The sequence below is a fragment of the Sciurus vulgaris genome (assembly GCF_902686455.1).
Source record: "Sciurus vulgaris genome assembly, chromosome: 11".
NCBI lineage: Eukaryota > Metazoa > Chordata > Mammalia > Rodentia > Sciuridae > Sciurus > Sciurus vulgaris.
Genome location: NC_136472.1, coordinates 3,160,543 through 3,176,080, shown reverse-complemented (window position 1 = coordinate 3,176,080; position 15,538 = coordinate 3,160,543). Strand labels below are relative to the sequence as shown.

General features: G+C 63.9%; 1 protein-coding gene and 1 long non-coding RNA gene across 2 annotated transcripts in view; one reads left to right on the top strand and one right to left on the bottom strand.

Annotated features, from left to right (window-relative positions):
• LOC306640618 overlaps window positions 1-15,538 on the bottom strand; it is a 395,158-nt gene that overhangs the window by 183,638 nt on the left and 195,982 nt on the right. The window lies entirely within an intron of this gene.
• Window positions 3,561-11,142, top strand: TH (tyrosine hydroxylase). The gene is made up of 13 exons (XM_079104340.1): window positions 3,561-4,006; window positions 5,631-5,849; window positions 6,780-6,954; window positions 7,235-7,323; window positions 7,475-7,542; window positions 7,965-8,015; window positions 8,346-8,491; window positions 8,574-8,709; window positions 8,863-8,932; window positions 9,189-9,245; window positions 9,386-9,481; window positions 9,733-9,866; window positions 10,654-11,142. Exons 1-13 carry the CDS (start codon window positions 3,917-3,919, stop codon window positions 10,811-10,813), a joined length of 1,491 nt encoding a protein of 496 aa, XP_078960466.1. The 5' UTR covers window positions 3,561-3,916; the 3' UTR covers window positions 10,814-11,142.

Genomic DNA, 15,538 nt, shown 5'->3' with positions numbered 1-15,538 from the left:
TTTGGAAAAGGCCCTGCCTAGGCTGCAGGCAGGGTGCTGGGCCGGCTCGCCCTGAGCAGCTGGGCCGAGGGGTCATAGCCTTGCTGTCCTCTGCTCTCCTGGGCTCGCTCCTGAGGTACCTGGGCCAGTGTAGGGCAGCACGACCTCCTGGGATCCCCAAGTCCCAGAGAAGGCCCCACCACCTCCCAGGATGTGTGTGTGTCACTTGGTGACCCTGCAGATCTGAGTCCCTGACCCCTGGACCCCCACGTGGAGGGGCTTCTTGGAGACCTTGGGGCCCTGGGACTGTAAAGAGCAGGCCTAGTCGAGGAGGCAGTGAGCTCTGTGTATGGGGATGGGTGTGTGTGTTCAGGTGTGCTTTTGCCTGGGCGCTTCAGGAGGACGGTGCTGTTGGCCGACAATGCCCCCCATCCTGTGCATCTGTCCGAGGTGACCTTGGACCCCGGCTTGCCTGGGAACATGTGACCCTAGCTGTCTGCACATGATTTTCCACAGTGCAGTCCCCGAGCACATGGAGTCCACACTGGTGCCAGGGTCAGTGTGTCCGGGGCCACTGTGTCCTGGCTGCAGGACTGGGCAGGGAGGGGGCCCCCTGATGTGCCCATGTTGGTCAGCCATGGCTGGGGCCTGCAGGACCACAGGTGGGAAACCTTCCGGAGGCCACAGCAGGACCAGAGCAGTGCCCTCCATGGCCCCTCCCTCTGCAGCTCCTCACTCAGCCCCTGAGGGGCCTGGGTCTGGGGCGTCCCAAGTGGGCCGGCTGTGCAGAGAGCAGCCCGTGCCTTCCTCGAGGGCCCCCGCGGATGGGAGAGAGACAGCCCTGCCCTGCCCTGTGGGCGCTGGCACACCATCATTATGGGCTATTAAGCCTGGCGCTGAGTTTGTCAGAGTGGTTCAGCGCCCCTAATTGCCACAGTGACGGCTCCCGCAATTGCTCAGGATGACGGTGAGGGGCAGAGGGCTCAGTGAAGGAGGCAGGCGGCCTGGTCGCCTCTCTTTTGTGTACACCACTCCAACTCTCACCCCTTGGGGCCCATTGTGCAGGTTCAGTTCCCATCCCCCTGCTCCCTGGGGGACACTGCACGGGCTCGGGGCTCCAGAGACCTGCGTCTGGCCTTTGGAGAGCCCCTTCCAGCCCTACCCTCTTGCAAGGAGAAGCGCTGGTGGCGCCTGGTAGATTTCTTCCCTGGAGGCCTGGGTCCCAAGACCCCAGAACCTGGGGATAGTCACCACAGGGCCCATGACAACCAATGTGTTGGGAGCTGGGCACCTGGGCCGGAGACTGGCCATGTGACTAGAAGTCAGGCCCTTGAGCTCCCCGACCTGCAAAATGGGTCTGTCTGAAGGTGGGTCGGCTAGGTCCACCCTGAGGCCCTCACACAGGCTCCCTGAGGGCAGTCTGACCTCATGATCTCTGGGTCCATCATAGAGAGGGACTGTCCACCCTGAGTGGTGGCACTTCTGGAGGTCACTGGAGAGAGGCACGGGTGAGCAGCAAGGGCCTGTCAGAGCCTGGCTCAGGTGGGAGAGGCGTGGTGGCCGGTGGCTCTCGGGACCTTGGCCATCTAGGGCGGGGAGGGCATGGCGTAAAGCAAGGGCAGGCTGGCCCTGGAGGGGTGGGTCTGTGGGGCAGGCTTCCCGGGCAATGATCTGCAGATGGGTGGGCGGGAGGCTGGAGGTCCCAGCAGGTGCGGGAGGCCGGGGGGCACTCGTCTCTGAGGGCCACCCAGGGGCTTCCTCGCCCTCAGCACTGGCCTGTGCTCTGCTTGGGGTGTGCTGGGCCCAGGGACGGGTCTAGGAGCACCGTCCCCTTGCGGCTCCCCACCAGGTTCCGTGCCAACTCAACCAGCCAGGCAGGAAAGCAAATTAAAAAGCAATATCGTGTCAGTGAAAAGACATTTGCCGAAAGGTCAGATCCACACCCGGCGGCGGGGCCGTGATCCTTCTGCTTGGCGTTGGTTGGCATGTCGCCTCCTGCCCGGGGCCACCTGAGCAAACGGCCTGGCCAGGGTGGGTTGGGGTGGGACTCAGGGTGGAACGGCCTGGGCCTGTTCCAATGAGGATTCCCCAGCTGCAGGCCAGGAGGGGCAGTGGGCCCCCAGCATCCAGGGCAGCAGGAGAGCCGCCTGGAGCTTAGGCAGGCCTGGGTGCTGGCACGGAGGCCAGGCCACCCCCCTGCCCATGGGGTCAGGGTGAGGGCTCTTGGTTGGACAGTGGGGCACACACCCCAGGCCCACTCTGGCCTGACCCTGGACTCCTGCTCCTTTGGGAGAAGCAAGTAGGAGATGAGATAGGCCAGGGCTGACGCTGGGCACCAGGGTACAGACAGGGACCCAAGGGAGCAGGTCCCTACCCCCAGGGAGTGTAGAGAGGAGCAAGTGACAGAGAGGAGCAGAGGAGCTGGCCATCGATGTGACAAGAAAGAGTAGGCATTGCGGAGGGAATGCGGCTGGACTGGGTTCTGTGGGATGCACAGGAGTTTCCAGGAGAAGGTGGATGAGGAAAGGCATTTCAGACCCTCCTGGAGCAGGATGTTGGACCTGCAGAGGGTGAGAAGGTCACTGTCAAATAGGAGGGGGCTTCCTGGACACTGAACAGTAGGGCTCAAGCAGGGAGCCACCGAGGGTTGTGGAGTAGGGGAGTCAGGTGTTGGCCACCTTAGGGGCAGGTCCCAGGGAGGATTGGAGAGGGCGGAGGCCAGCGGCTGTGAAGGGTAGAGTGGGGATTCCTGGGGGTGGAGATTCCAGTGGTGGGCTGTCACAAGGTACCACCAGGGTGACAGTAGGGGAGGAGGAGTCTGGGGCTTGCGGCTCCTGCTGCGTGTGGCATGCTGGACACCCAGTGTCCTCTGGGCCAGGGCCTTCCTTCTCTCTAACCTGCTCTTTCCAGGGCTGGCTCTGGCCTTTGGCATCCCTGCAAGTCCAGGGGTGAGGCAGGTACCATTCTGCTAGCTCCCCGGTGAGAGGGGACACCGTGCCCAGAAGGGCCCGGAGAGCCACCCTGTGCCATCCGCAGGCAGAGCTGGTGGGGTGGGTGAGTCAGGCTGAGCACACCTGCTGCTGGGAGGACCCGCCCCGTCTCCTCCCTGGAGGCCCTGGCGTGAGACCCTGGCCCTGGCTGGGGACGGAGTGGCAGGTCTTCACGCAGTTGGTGGCAACAGCTGGGATAGGGTGAGCAAGAGGCCGCCGGCCAGGGGGCTCTAGGTGTCGAGGAAAGCTGACTGCAGTGCTGTTGCCCCGGAACTGGCTGTAGAAGGGGTTGCTGATGGGGAGCTCTCTGAGGGGACAGTGGGGAGCCCAGGACCCTCAGCACTGAGGGAGTGGAAGGGTGGCAGGGGACCCTAGGGAGGCAGGGGCTGGAGGTGGGCTGGGGGCTGCCTCGGGTGGGCGGGAACCACCCACTGCCACACTGGAGGAGGGCTGAATCAGGGAGAAGGGCCTTGCGGGAACACGGGGCCTCCCTTGGAGACACACTGGAGGGATGGGCCTTCTGGAACACTCCGCAGCCTGCCGGACTGACCTGGCAGGCAGGTACCAAGCCTGAAGGTGGCCTCTGGTGCAGACGTGCCCCTGGCCTGTGGGGAATGTGGTAAAGACTCTCCTTTGCCCCTTTGGGTGTGGGGCTGAGGGGACCCCAGTCAGCCCCTGCCCCTGCAGAGGGTCCGCCTACTGCAGGACAGGGTGATTCAGAGGCAGGTGCCTGCGACATGGAGGCAATTAGATCTAATGGGCCGGAGCCCTTTCTCCTGCGTCTCCCCGCTCCGCGCCCACCCCGCCTCCCTCAGGCACAGCAGGCAGGGAGAGGGAGGCGGGAGGTGGGAGGTGGAGGACCCGGGGGGCTTTGACGTCAGCTCAGTCTTTAAGAGGCCGCCCGGCAGGGGCTGCGGAGACAGAGCCCTGGACCACCACACCACATCATGCCCACACCTAACGCCACCACGCCACAGCCCAAGGGCTTCCGAAGGGCCGTCTCAGAGCTGGACGCCAAGCAGGCAGAGGCCATCATGGTAAGGGGAGTTGGCCAGAGTGTCCAGGGGCAGCCGGAGCAGCCGCTGTCTCCCGTGGGTGGCGGGCTGCCCCAGTGCGGTTGGTGCCGGGTGGGGCTGTGGGTCCCAGTCCTGGCAGCCGTCCCCATGCCCCGGCGTGCATTTCTGCTGTGTCCTGCTGGTTCTGAGTGAGACGGTGCTGTCCACTCCGGGCCAGCCTCTCCAGGGTCTGTGTGTCCCCTCTCATGAATCAGGAGATAATTCCCCTCTGGGGTCTTGGAAGGGAGCCCCATGAACAAGATTGCCCATGACCAGAGGCACCCAGAGGGAGCTGCTGCACATGCCCAGCTGCTGACCCACGGGGGAGGGCACGGGGGTCCTGGAGGGTGCTGGTGCAGGTGCTGGTGCTGGTGGGACCCTGGCCCCGCTCCTCGCTGCACCCCACCTCGCTCCCCTGCCCTGCATCTGCTCCCCCGGAGGCCTGCACCCGGGCCCAAGCGGAAGGGGTGCGTGGGGCAGAAGCTGAGGTGCCTGCTCTGCAGCACCAGGCCACCCAGGCTTCCCAGCCCACGCTTCAGACTCAGAACGGTCAGCTCCCTGGTGCAACTAAGAAGGGCTTGTCTTCACCGGCCTTAATGCCACCTAGAAACTTAATTTTCAGGCCCTTCTCAGGGAGAAGGTGGCGTCAAGAGCGCCCCACCCCTTCCAGGTTTCCAGCAGACGCCCTCTTCCCACCGAGCCTGGGGCCCACCCAGCCTCGTGGGTTCTCCCTGGGCTGGGACTGCGGCCCTGCTCATGGCCACAAAACCCACCCCTAGGTCAGGACGAGGCTTCAGAGCGACTTCAGCCCCCACCTCCATTTCCAGAACCCCGGGAACCAGGGAGGAGGCTGGTCCTTCCCTCCTGCCAGGTGCCCAGAGCCTTCTCGGAGGCTCAGTCGAGCTGACCCCTCCCTGGTCCAGGCCAGGCTGGCTTTAGGGGATCAGACACACCCACCCTAGGATTATTAGAAGGGAGGTAGCAGCAGTAGCCACACGGTGGCGGTGGAGAAGGGGCAGCAGGGAAGGCTGCAGAGAGGGAGGTGGTGTGGGAGGGGGCAGTCGGTGGGGGAGGGTTCCAAGGTGAGGAGATCACCCGGGCAGGCGCTGGGCTGAACAGCACCTGTGTCCAGAAGAGGCCCCGTGTTTTGGCTGAGGAGGGACAGGACGTGCACTGGGCTGAGGGGGCAGCTCCTGCCTGGGCCGTGGACACTAAGGGCTCTGGCCTTCTGGGACTTCTGGCTGCTGTCTGTCTGGGGAGCGCGGGAGGCAGGTCCTGAGTCGCCCTCCCATCATTGGTTCAGTTAGGGCCAGGCCTGGGGACAGGTGACACAGCATCTCTGGGAGGCAGGTGGTCAGGCACTCACCAATGGCCTGTCACGTCCCACTCTGCCACGGTTTCCAGCGTACTGCAGCCCAGCTGCCTGACCCTCCTCTCAGGAGGCATGTGGAGCCTGAGGGGGTGGCCTTGGTCAGCCCCCCGGTGGATGCTCGGGTGCAGTGGTCAGCTCTGCCCCCACGCCTGAGTGTCATGGTGCAGCCTGACCGACACGCCGGGGGTGGGGTCGGTGGGTGCTCAAGGGTGCACAGGGACGCTGTCCCCACAGTCCCCGCGCTTCATCGGGCGGCGGCAGAGCCTCATCGAGGACGCCCGCAAGGAGCGGGAGGCGGCAGCGGCTGCGGCAGCGGCAAGCTCCTCGGAGCCCGGGGACCCCCTGGAGGCCGTGGCATTCCAGGAGAAGGACGGGAGGGCCCTGCTGAGCCTGCTCTTCTCCCTGAAGGGCTCCAAGCCCTGCTCGCTGTCCCGGGCCGTGAAGGTGTTTGAGGTGAGGGGCTGGCACGCCTGTGGCCCTGGGGCAGGCTGGGCTCGCCACAAGTGGGCATGTGTGGACAGGGCCCCATGGTCCACGCCCCATCTTAGGCAGAGACCTGACTGTCCAGGCCCCCGAGGGCCACCAGAGGTGAGGATCCCATGCCTAGTCGGAGCACCTGGGCCCCTGGTCCCCAGTCCCCCGCCTCCCCTCTCACACTTCACACACAGGGTGGGGTGAGTGGGGGGCTCCCAGCAGGGCAGCCTGGGAAGTGGGGCCAGGGGCCATGGTACCCCCCAACTTCCCTGGAGGCAGCTGCTAAGCTGGTGGCTGACTGCATTGCTGCCCTGGGGGGTGAGTTGGTTCCCAGAGGAAATTCCCAAAGACAGGAGGGGCGGCCTCCTGCAGGCTGGGCGCCCAGAGCTGCTGTGTGGCCTCAGGGCCTGCTGCTGGGCGCTGAGGGGTGGTGTGGGTGGAGACCACCCCCCCCAGACCCCTAGAACCTCAGCCGTCACCCTCGGGGGCCTGAGTCTCAGGTCCTCTGCTTGACGGGCCCACCTGCAGCCCTGGGCCGGGTGGCCCAGATGAGGCCACCAGGGAGACAGTCCTCCCACCAGCAGCCCAGGAGCTGGGCTGTCTGGCTATGGCCTTGGAACACACAGATGGGGTCACCTGGAAGTGGGGTCAAGGTCACAGCTGTGAGGCTCCTGGGGTGTATCAGTCAGAAACCCGTTTGCTGACGGCGAGCCCTGACCAGGCAGCAGGAGCCTTCAGACGTCGGGGAGAGAGTCTTGTGTGGACACTGCAAAAGCAAAAGCAGGCCAGGGAGCCCACCCCACCCGCTTCTCCTCCCACCTTTCCTGTCCGCCTCTCTCCATCTCGGTCCCTGCTCCGGGTCACTCCATCTCTGTCTCCTACTTTCTTTTCCTGCTTTTGCTCCTGAAGACATTTGAAGCCAAAATCCACCACCTGGAGACCCGGCCGGCCCAGAGGCCACGGGCAGGGGGCCCTCACCTGGACTACTTTGTGCGCTTTGAGGTGCCCAGCGGGGATCTGGCTGCCCTGCTCAGCTCCGTGCGCCGGGTGTCAGACGACGTGCGCAGTGCTGGGGAGGACAAGGGTGAGGCCAGCTGTCTGTCTTTAGTACGACCAAAGGCTTTGAGGTGCGGGCGGCAGAGAGCCCTGCAGGGCAACACGGTAGTGTCCTCCCAGCCCGCTGGCCCCACCCCGCCCCCACTTCTGCTCCATGGCTGCTTCGGGCCTGGGCCCTGCTCCAGGACCCCTGAAGTCGAAGCCCCACAGCTCCGCCCCACAGGAGGTCCCCAGGAGAGGCTGCATTCAGGGTGAGGGAGTCCACGGGGTTGGGGTGGCGGGCTCACCTGGCCCTGTCCTCTGTGAAGTCCCGTGGTTCCCAAGGAAGGTGTCAGAGCTGGACAAGTGTCACCACCTGGTCACCAAGTTTGATCCTGACTTGGACTTGGACCACCCGGTGAGTAGGTGCCCACGTCCTCCCGCCTGGACTGTGTGGCCTCGTCGCCTGTGGGGTGGTGCGGGCCCCAGGCTGGCCCCCGCCGGTCTGTCTGCATGGCGGGCGGGGGTGGGGCAAGCCCCTGACTGGTGCTGTTTTCCCGCGCCCTCAGGGCTTCTCGGACCAAGCATACCGCCAGCGCAGGAAGCTGATCGCTGAGATAGCCTTCCAGTACAAGCAGTAAGGCCCTGCCCAGGGGCCCGCCGGCAGCCCACCAGCCCACCAGCCCACCAGCCCTGGGGCACCTTGGTTACCCATTCCTCACCTCACCGCCTCTGTGCCGCCCACTCAGGGTCCAGCCCCCTGCAAGTCTCTCTACTCCAGGGCATTTCACATGCCTATTTGACTGTCCACTTTACAATGCTCCAAGGTGGGCCCTGGCCCTGTCCCTAAGTTACAGCTGAGGAAACAGACACAGAGGCTCAGCAGCCTGCCAAGGCCACAGAGCTGGCACAGCCCAGCACACCCCTGCCGATGCCCCCAAGGCTCCACTGCGCTTGGCTGGCATGACTCTGTGCCCAGCAGGGCCCCTGCCGCCCCCTGCCGGTTCCCCTCCCCCGGGGGCAGGGCCTGTGGCTGACGGCTACCCCCCCGCCCCCCAGTGGTGAGCCCATTCCCCGCGTGGAGTACACAGCCGAGGAGATTGCTACCTGGTGAGACCCTGCTGAGAGCTGGCTGGGCATGGGCCGGGCTGGGCACGAGGAGAGCCAGTGGGACAGCTCCTGTGAGTGAGGGGGGCCTCCAGGGACAGTGGTGAAGCAGGACAGATTCAGGCCAGAGGGAGGAGGGACTTCCCAAGGCCTGGAATATCAGATGGTCCCCAGGGATGTCCTCCCTGCCCCGTGTCCCTTGGAATCCCTCAAAGCCCCCAGCAAAAGCCCCACCCAGAGGCAGAGAGGCTGTGGGAGTGGACAGAGTGCCACAGGAGGGGCTGTGGAGTGGGCCCCCCGAAGGGCGGCGGGGGCTGAGCCCCTCGCTTGCAGGAAGGAGGTCTACAGCACGCTGAAGGGCCTGTACGCCACCCACGCCTGCCGGGAGCACCTGGAAGCCTTCCAGCTGCTGGAGCTCTGCAGCGGCTACCGCGAGGACAGCATCCCTCAGCTCGAGGACGTCTCGCGCTTCCTGAAGGGTGCTGCGGGGCAGCCAGCAGGGGAGGCAGGGGAGGTGGTCCCTCCACCTGCTTCCCACACCCTGACCGTGGCCCCTTGCAGAGCGGACAGGCTTCCAGCTGCGGCCTGTGGCTGGCCTTCTGTCTGCCAGGGACTTCCTGGCCAGCCTGGCCTTCCGCGTGTTCCAGTGCACCCAGTACATCCGCCATGCCTCTTCGCCCATGCACTCGCCGGAGCCGTGAGTGTGCCGCCCAGCTCTGCACGTGCTTCCCCCCTGCATGAGGCCAGGGATGCCCTGCACAAGCAGCAGGACACAGAGGGAGGGTCCTGGGCCAGCCCCTTCTGGCCGGCTCGCACAGCCCAGCTCTCCTCCTCTCCCCTGGCCCCACAGGGACTGCTGCCATGAGCTGCTGGGGCACGTGCCCATGCTGGCTGACCGCACGTTCGCACAGTTCTCCCAGGTGTGTCTGCGGCCTCGGCCGGGCCAGCACTGGCAGGGGCCAACGGGCCCGATACATTCTGTCCCCCGTGGGGCTCACCCAGGGCAGAGCACCCCGAGGCAGAGCTCAGACTCAGGGCACTGCTGCCCGCTGGCCCACCAGGGTCACGGAGCTCAGGGCCCAAGGTGGCCTGGAGGGCCCCTGGGAGCGGTCGACACCCCAGTGCCTGTACCCAGGCACAACGCAGGCTGACCCCGCCACGCTTCTTCCTCCTCAGGACATCGGCCTTGCGTCCCTGGGGGCCTCGGATGAGGAAATCGAGAAGCTGTCAACGGTGGGTTTCTTCCCCGAGAGGGCAGGGGGCGGGGAGCAGGGAGGCCCGGACCCTCCCTTCTGTCCGAACGCTTGTGCGGGTGCCCTGGCCTTGGCCAGCGGGGCCGCAGCACCAGGCGGTGCCCTGGACCCTCCCTGCAGCTGTACTGGTTCACGGTGGAGTTCGGGCTGTGCAGACAGAACGGGGAGGTCAAGGCTTACGGCGCCGGGCTGCTGTCGTCCTACGGGGAGCTCCTGGTGAGAACCCTCCCCGCGCAGCGCAGAGTGGAGGGGCCAGGCTCCCAGTGGGGTGGGGGCCCCTCAACGGGACTTCCTGGATCAAACACTTGACCCTGGCCAGCCCCGACCCCACTGTCCCCAGGCCTCCAGAGGACCCCTGGGTAGGAAGGGTGCCCCCCCCCCCCCCCCCCCGCCGCCCACAGCCACCATGGAGTCAGGTGGTGGGCCCAGGGTGTGGCCGGCTCAGGAGCCCCGTGGCCTCCCTGCAGCACTCCCTGTCAGAGGAGCCCGAGATCCGGGCCTTCGACCCCGAGGCTGCCGCCGTGCAGCCCTACCAAGATCAGACCTACCAGCCCGTCTACTTCGTGTCTGAGAGCTTCAGCGACGCCAAGGACAAGCTCAGGTAGGCCAGGGTGAGACCCCCACCTGCCCCCAAGCTGCCTGCCGGGCCCCCATCCCTTCTGTGATCAGGGCTGTGCTCCGGACCCGTTTCACCCAGGAGAAAACTGGCCCTCAGGTAGAGCGCGCCTTCACAGCATGGTGCTCTCCCAGAGAAGAGCCTCGAGGAATCCAAGGAGTGGGGCGCCTGGGCTGGGACTGCTAGGTGGCCAGGCCAGGGCCAGCCTGGGCTGCCTGCTAGGCCGTGGCAGAGCCTGAGCTTCGTAAGGAGGAAACGTGGGACCTTCCCAGCCTCCTGCCTGGAGCAGCTAGGGCCTGAGATGGGATGGGGGACAAGCCAGGGTGGGCCAGAGGGACAGAGGTGGCTGAGGGCTGTGCTGGGAGCATGGGCAGCATGGAGGGAAGGTGCAGGGGCCAGTGGTCCCAGGGAGGGGAGCAGAGCCCAACGGGCCCGTCTTGGCGGGGGTCTTATCCCTTCCCCTCCAGCTCCTCTTGAGCACTGGGGAAACCATCCAGCACGGAAGGGAGGGTGGGGTCCACACAGGCTTGGGCGCTCCGGGCCCGTGGTCAGGAAGGCGTCCTGAGCAGGCGTCTTGCTGAGGGAGGGGCAGAGGACTGCCCGGAGAAGGTGCCTGGCCTACCTCATCCCTGCAGGAGGCCCCAGTGCTCTGGGGGCTCAGGGGCTCTCCCCAGGCTGCAGACCCCACCCCTGGCTGCCCAGATTCACCATGCCTCCTCCAGGTACCCACCAGGTGACTGAGGGTCCACCCACCTCTGGCTTCCCTCCCCAGGGGCTATGCCTCTCGAATCCAGCGCCCTTTCTCTGTGAAGTTCGACCCATACACGACGGCCATCGATGTGCTGGACAGTCCCCACACCATCCGTCGCTCGCTGGAGGGCGTCCAGGATGAGCTGCACACCCTGACCCACGCACTGAGTGCCATCAGCTAGGTGTGTGGTGCGTGCCCCACTGTCCCAGCTGGCCTGCCCTGGAGTCTCCTGGCCCCCTCCAGTCCTCCCCAGCTCTTGCCCTGTCCCAGAGCTCAGGCCCACACGAGGGGCTGGGTCATGGGCACCCCAGAACGCACCCTCCTGCCACCCGGATGTCCGCTGGCCCGCCTGCTGCTTCTCAGCACCACGACTGGTGTGTGTCCTGTGAGGTCCTGTCTTGCTGCCAACACCTGTGCTCCAGGGCCAAGGGTGGCTGTGCACCACCTGTCGCCTTGCCCCGATGCTGTCTGCTTCCTGCTCATCATCTCAATAAAGGAGAGGTCTCTCTGAGCCCACCTGGCCTCTGTGTCCACGCCACAGAGATTGGCCCCTGCCCTTGCACCAGCCCTGGCCTTGCTTTGAGAGTCGCCCCTACGCTCCTGCTGGTCCAGCTCAGCTTCCCCAGGCACCCCAAGCTCGACTCATCTCCCTGTCCACCCAGGAGTCTCTGTGAGCTCCAAGGTCCATGGCAGCCTGAGGAGGGGTGGATGAGGTCCTAGATGAGTGGCCCCATCTCCACGAGGTGGCAGCTAAGAGAGGGGACCAGGGGGTAGGAGGAGGACTTCCCTGGGACCAGGAAGGGAGTAAGAAGGGAGTAAGCTTGGGGGTGGTCTTGCGCAGGGGGCTACAGACCAGGCCCTCCTCACATGTCTGGGAGTCCTAGCCCTTGAGAAAAACCAGGCACAGGGATAGAGGGAGAGGGGTCCCTCACTCTGGCCAGAGGAGTCTCCTCACCACACAGCAGAACCCTGGAGCTAAGAGGAGCTTCCATGCTTTCCCCAAAATGCACGCCGATGTAAAGGGTTTGGCTGGACTGGCTCAAGGTGACCCTCCAAGCCTCGGTCTCCAAAAAGGCAGAGGGAGCTGACTGGGCTCTGAGATACCCCAGCACCCCAGAAGAGCCCAGACACTGCCTACGGCTGGAACCCCAGCATCCTCCAGGCCAGGCCAGCCAGGCCACCTTCCCACCCTATTTCTGTCCTTGCAGAGTGAAGGCCAGGCCTTCCTGTGGGGAGGCAGGGGACACCAGTGAGTCTTCAGGCTCGACTCACTTCCTCAGGCACCCCAACAGGCACCTGCTCCACCCTTGAAGCCTCCTGGAAGGTCTCCCCCAGCCCTCCTTGGCTGGCTGTGTCCCAACCAGCTGTTCCTTCAGTACTGACTCTGTCCAACCCCCAGTCTGCACATCCCGTCAGCTCTGGGGTAGTACAGAACAACTTCCAAAAGACTACACATCCCATTAGACACCGGGGAAAACCGTAGGCTCCAAAGAGACCCAGGGAAGGAAATAGGCCCCACTGATGTCCTGAGCGAGACCCTGGGGAAAACCCCAAGTCCTACTAAAACTCGGGCGTGTTGTGAGTGCCACCTAGACCCTGGGAGATCAAGGAATTCGTGTGAATCTGGAGAAGCCTTGGAGCCCACTGAGAACTGCAGAAAGGCACAAGAAACACTGGCAAGGCCATCAGCCTCACCGAGACCACCGGAGAGGCCTCGAGTTTCACTGTCACGCAGGGCAAGCCATTGAGTACCAATTAGAACTCAGCATTGGTTATCGGCCCCACAGAAATTCTGGGGAAGGTTATGAACCCAGGTGGGACGCAGGAAAGTGACAGGCCCCACAGAGAACTTGTGGAAGACCATGAAACCCAATTAGACCCAGGAAGGGCCCCAAGACCTACTAAGACTCTAAGGAAGGCCCCAAGCCCTTCTGAGAATGTCTGAAAGAATCTGAGCCCTAATGAGTCTGTGGATAGCACTGAGCCCGCTCAGGCTCTGGGAAAGGTCCCGAAGCTAGTGGGAAGTTGGGGAAAGACTGGAGCCCCAGTGAGACCTGGAGAAGGACCTGATTCAGCTGAGACAGAGCAAGAGACTCACAGAGACTTTGGGGAAGGTGGTGAGTCCCTCCTAATTTCTGGGGAAGACTGAGCCCCACTGAGACCCTGGGGAAGTCTATGAAGCACACTGAGAATGTGGAGAAGGCCCCGAATGTGGTGGGACTTTGTGGAAGGAACCAAGACCCACTGAGACACTAGAGAAGGTCCTGATCCTTGACACCCACAAAAACCATGAGACTCACAGAAATTTGGGGGAAGGCTCTGAGCCCCCCTGAGACTCTGGGGGAGATTCTGAGCCCACTGAGACCCTAGTGAAGACTGAGCTTCCCTGAGACCTGTGGAAGGCCCTGAGTCCCTCTGAGGCCCTGTCACACTAACACTCTTCGAGGCCCTGAGCCACCCCAATACTCTGAGGAAAGGCACTGAGCCCCCCTGAGACTCTGGGCCACGCCTGGGATTCACGGAGGCTTTGGCAAAGGCTCTGGTCCCTGTGGGTTCTTGGGGAAGTCTATGATCCCTCTGAGAACCTAGACATGTCACTGAGCCTCACCGAAAATACCAAAAGAATCTGAGCCCACTGAGACCTGGAAAAAGTTCTGAACCCAGTGGGACCTTGGGAAGACACCTGTGCCCCAGGGAAACTCTGGGGAAGCCCTGAGACTCAAGGGCCCCCGGCCCCGCGGAGAGAGGTAGGCAGTCCCGGAGCTTCAGTGAGACCCTGAGAAGTCCTTGAGCCTCCACTGAGCCTCTGGACAGGTACTGGACCCCACCGAGAAGCTCTAGGCCTGACCGAAGCTCCGGGTACAGCCCTGAGCCCAGACAGACACTAGGAAGGCCCGGCTACAAGTCAGACACCCACGCAGATCTGAGGTACACAGACTCTGAGGAAGTGTCTGAGCCCCCTGAGACTCTGGGAAAGACCTTGAACTCCGTTGAGGCCCTGGGGAAAGTCTTGAGCCAGAAAGAGACCCTGGAAAGGCCCACTGAGAACTTGGCGGAGACTGGAAGAAAAGTGAGACCCTGGAGAAAGCGCTGATTCTCACAGAGACCTGGGAGCAAATCTGAGCCCCAGTGAGAGGCTCTGGGAAGACCCTAACCCGCTGAAAGGCTGAGAAAGACCGTGAGCTCCCCTAAGACCCCGCATTTGGCCCTGAGCCCCACTGAGAACGTCTGAAATGCTCCAAGCTCAGTGAGATGGGGGAAGAGCACTGAGCCCCACTGAGGCTCTGAGGAAGGCCCTGGACCCAGTGGGTCCTTGGGGGAAAGGCCTCAGCCCATGAGACCCTGAGGGAGGCCCTGCTTACAACTGAAATGCTGGACAAGCTCTATAAGAACTACTGAGACCCTGGGGAAGTGCCCAAACCCCAGTGAGACCACGGGAAGGAAGGGCCTGGGCCCTCCTGAGAATCTGGATGGCCCAGAGCCCACAGCAAGATCCTCAGGAAGGCCCAGTCCTCCCTGACCCAACTGAAGCGCTGGCAAAACCACGAGCCCCGTTGATGGCTGACCAGAGACCGAATCAGATCCTGGAAAAGGCTCTGACCATCGTCTAGACCCAGTGAAAGCCCCGGAACCCACCGAGACTCCACAAAGGCTGCTGGCCTCACAGGAACACTGGGAAAGATGCTGAGCCCCACTAAGACGTGCTGCACAGCCCTAGACCCAGGGAACTCTGGGGAAGGCGTGAGTCCTGATGACACTCTGACAGGCTCTGACTCCCAGTGAGGAATGGGGGACAGCCTACAACCCTGTACTTCTCGGAGAAGTCCCTGAGCCTGACAGACACACTGGGAAAGGTCCTGAGGTCCATTAAGAACCTGGGGAGGCCCTGAGCCTCACTGTGCTCCTGGGGAGGCCCTGAGCCTCAGTGACATATCGAGGGACGGTCCTAGGCTTGAATGACCCTGGGGAAGGTGCTGAGCACTAAAGTGACCTGAGACTGGTACTGAGCTCCAGTGAGCACTAGGGAAAGAACCTGGTCTCACCCAGACCCTGGCATACCCTGAGCCCAGTGTGCACTTGGGAGTTTCCGACCACGCTGAAAACCCGGGACCAACGCTGAGGCTGCGTAACAGGCCCCGAGACAAACTGAGACTTGGGATGGCCGTGAATCCCACTGGGTCTCTAGGCAAGGACCCTGGGAAAGAGCGCGAACCCCAGCAGGTGCCTGGCGAAGGCAAGGAAAACAATGACACCAGGAGGGCCTGCATATGACTGTCACCCTGGGGAAGGGACACGCAAGACGGTGACCCTGGGGAAGGGACACGCATGACGGTGACCCTGGGGAAGGGACACGCATGACTGTGACCCTGGGGAAGGGCCCACGCATGACTGTGACCCTGGGGAAGGGCCCACGCATGACTGTCACCCTGGGGAAGGGCCCACGCATGACTCTGACCCTGGGGAAGGGCCCACGCATGACTGTGCCCCTGGGGAAGGACCCACGCATGACTGTGACCCTGGGGAAGGGACACGCATGACTGTGCCCCTGGGGAAGGGCCCACGCATGACTGTGCCCCTGGGGAAGGGCCCACGCATGACTGTCACCCTGGGGAAGGGCCCACGCATGACTGTGCCCCTGGGGAAGGGCCCACGCATGACTGTGACCCTGGGGAAGGACCCACCCATGACTGTGCCCCTGGGGAAGGGCCCACGCATGACTGTGACCCTGGGGAAGGGCCCACCCATGACTGTCACCCTGGGGAAGGGCCCACGCATGACTGTCACCCTGGGGAAGGGCCCACCCATGACTGTGACCCTGGGGAAGGGCCCACGCATGACTGTGACCCTGGGGAAGGGCCCACGCATGACTGTGACCCTGGGGAAGGGCCCACGCATGACTGTCACC

Bases quoted from the DNA above. Each gene is read 5' to 3' on its own strand.
- TH (XM_079104340.1), top strand. From the start codon at position 3,917: ATGCCCACACCTAACGCCACCACGCCACAGCCCAAGGGCTTCCGAAGG. The intron at 4,007-5,630 runs GTAAGGGGAGTT...CTGTCCCCACAG, and splicing joins AGCAGGCAGAGGCCATCATG to TCCCCGCGCTTCATCGGGCG. The intron at 9,482-9,732 runs GTGAGAACCCTC...GCCTCCCTGCAG, and splicing joins CGTCCTACGGGGAGCTCCTG to CACTCCCTGTCAGAGGAGCC.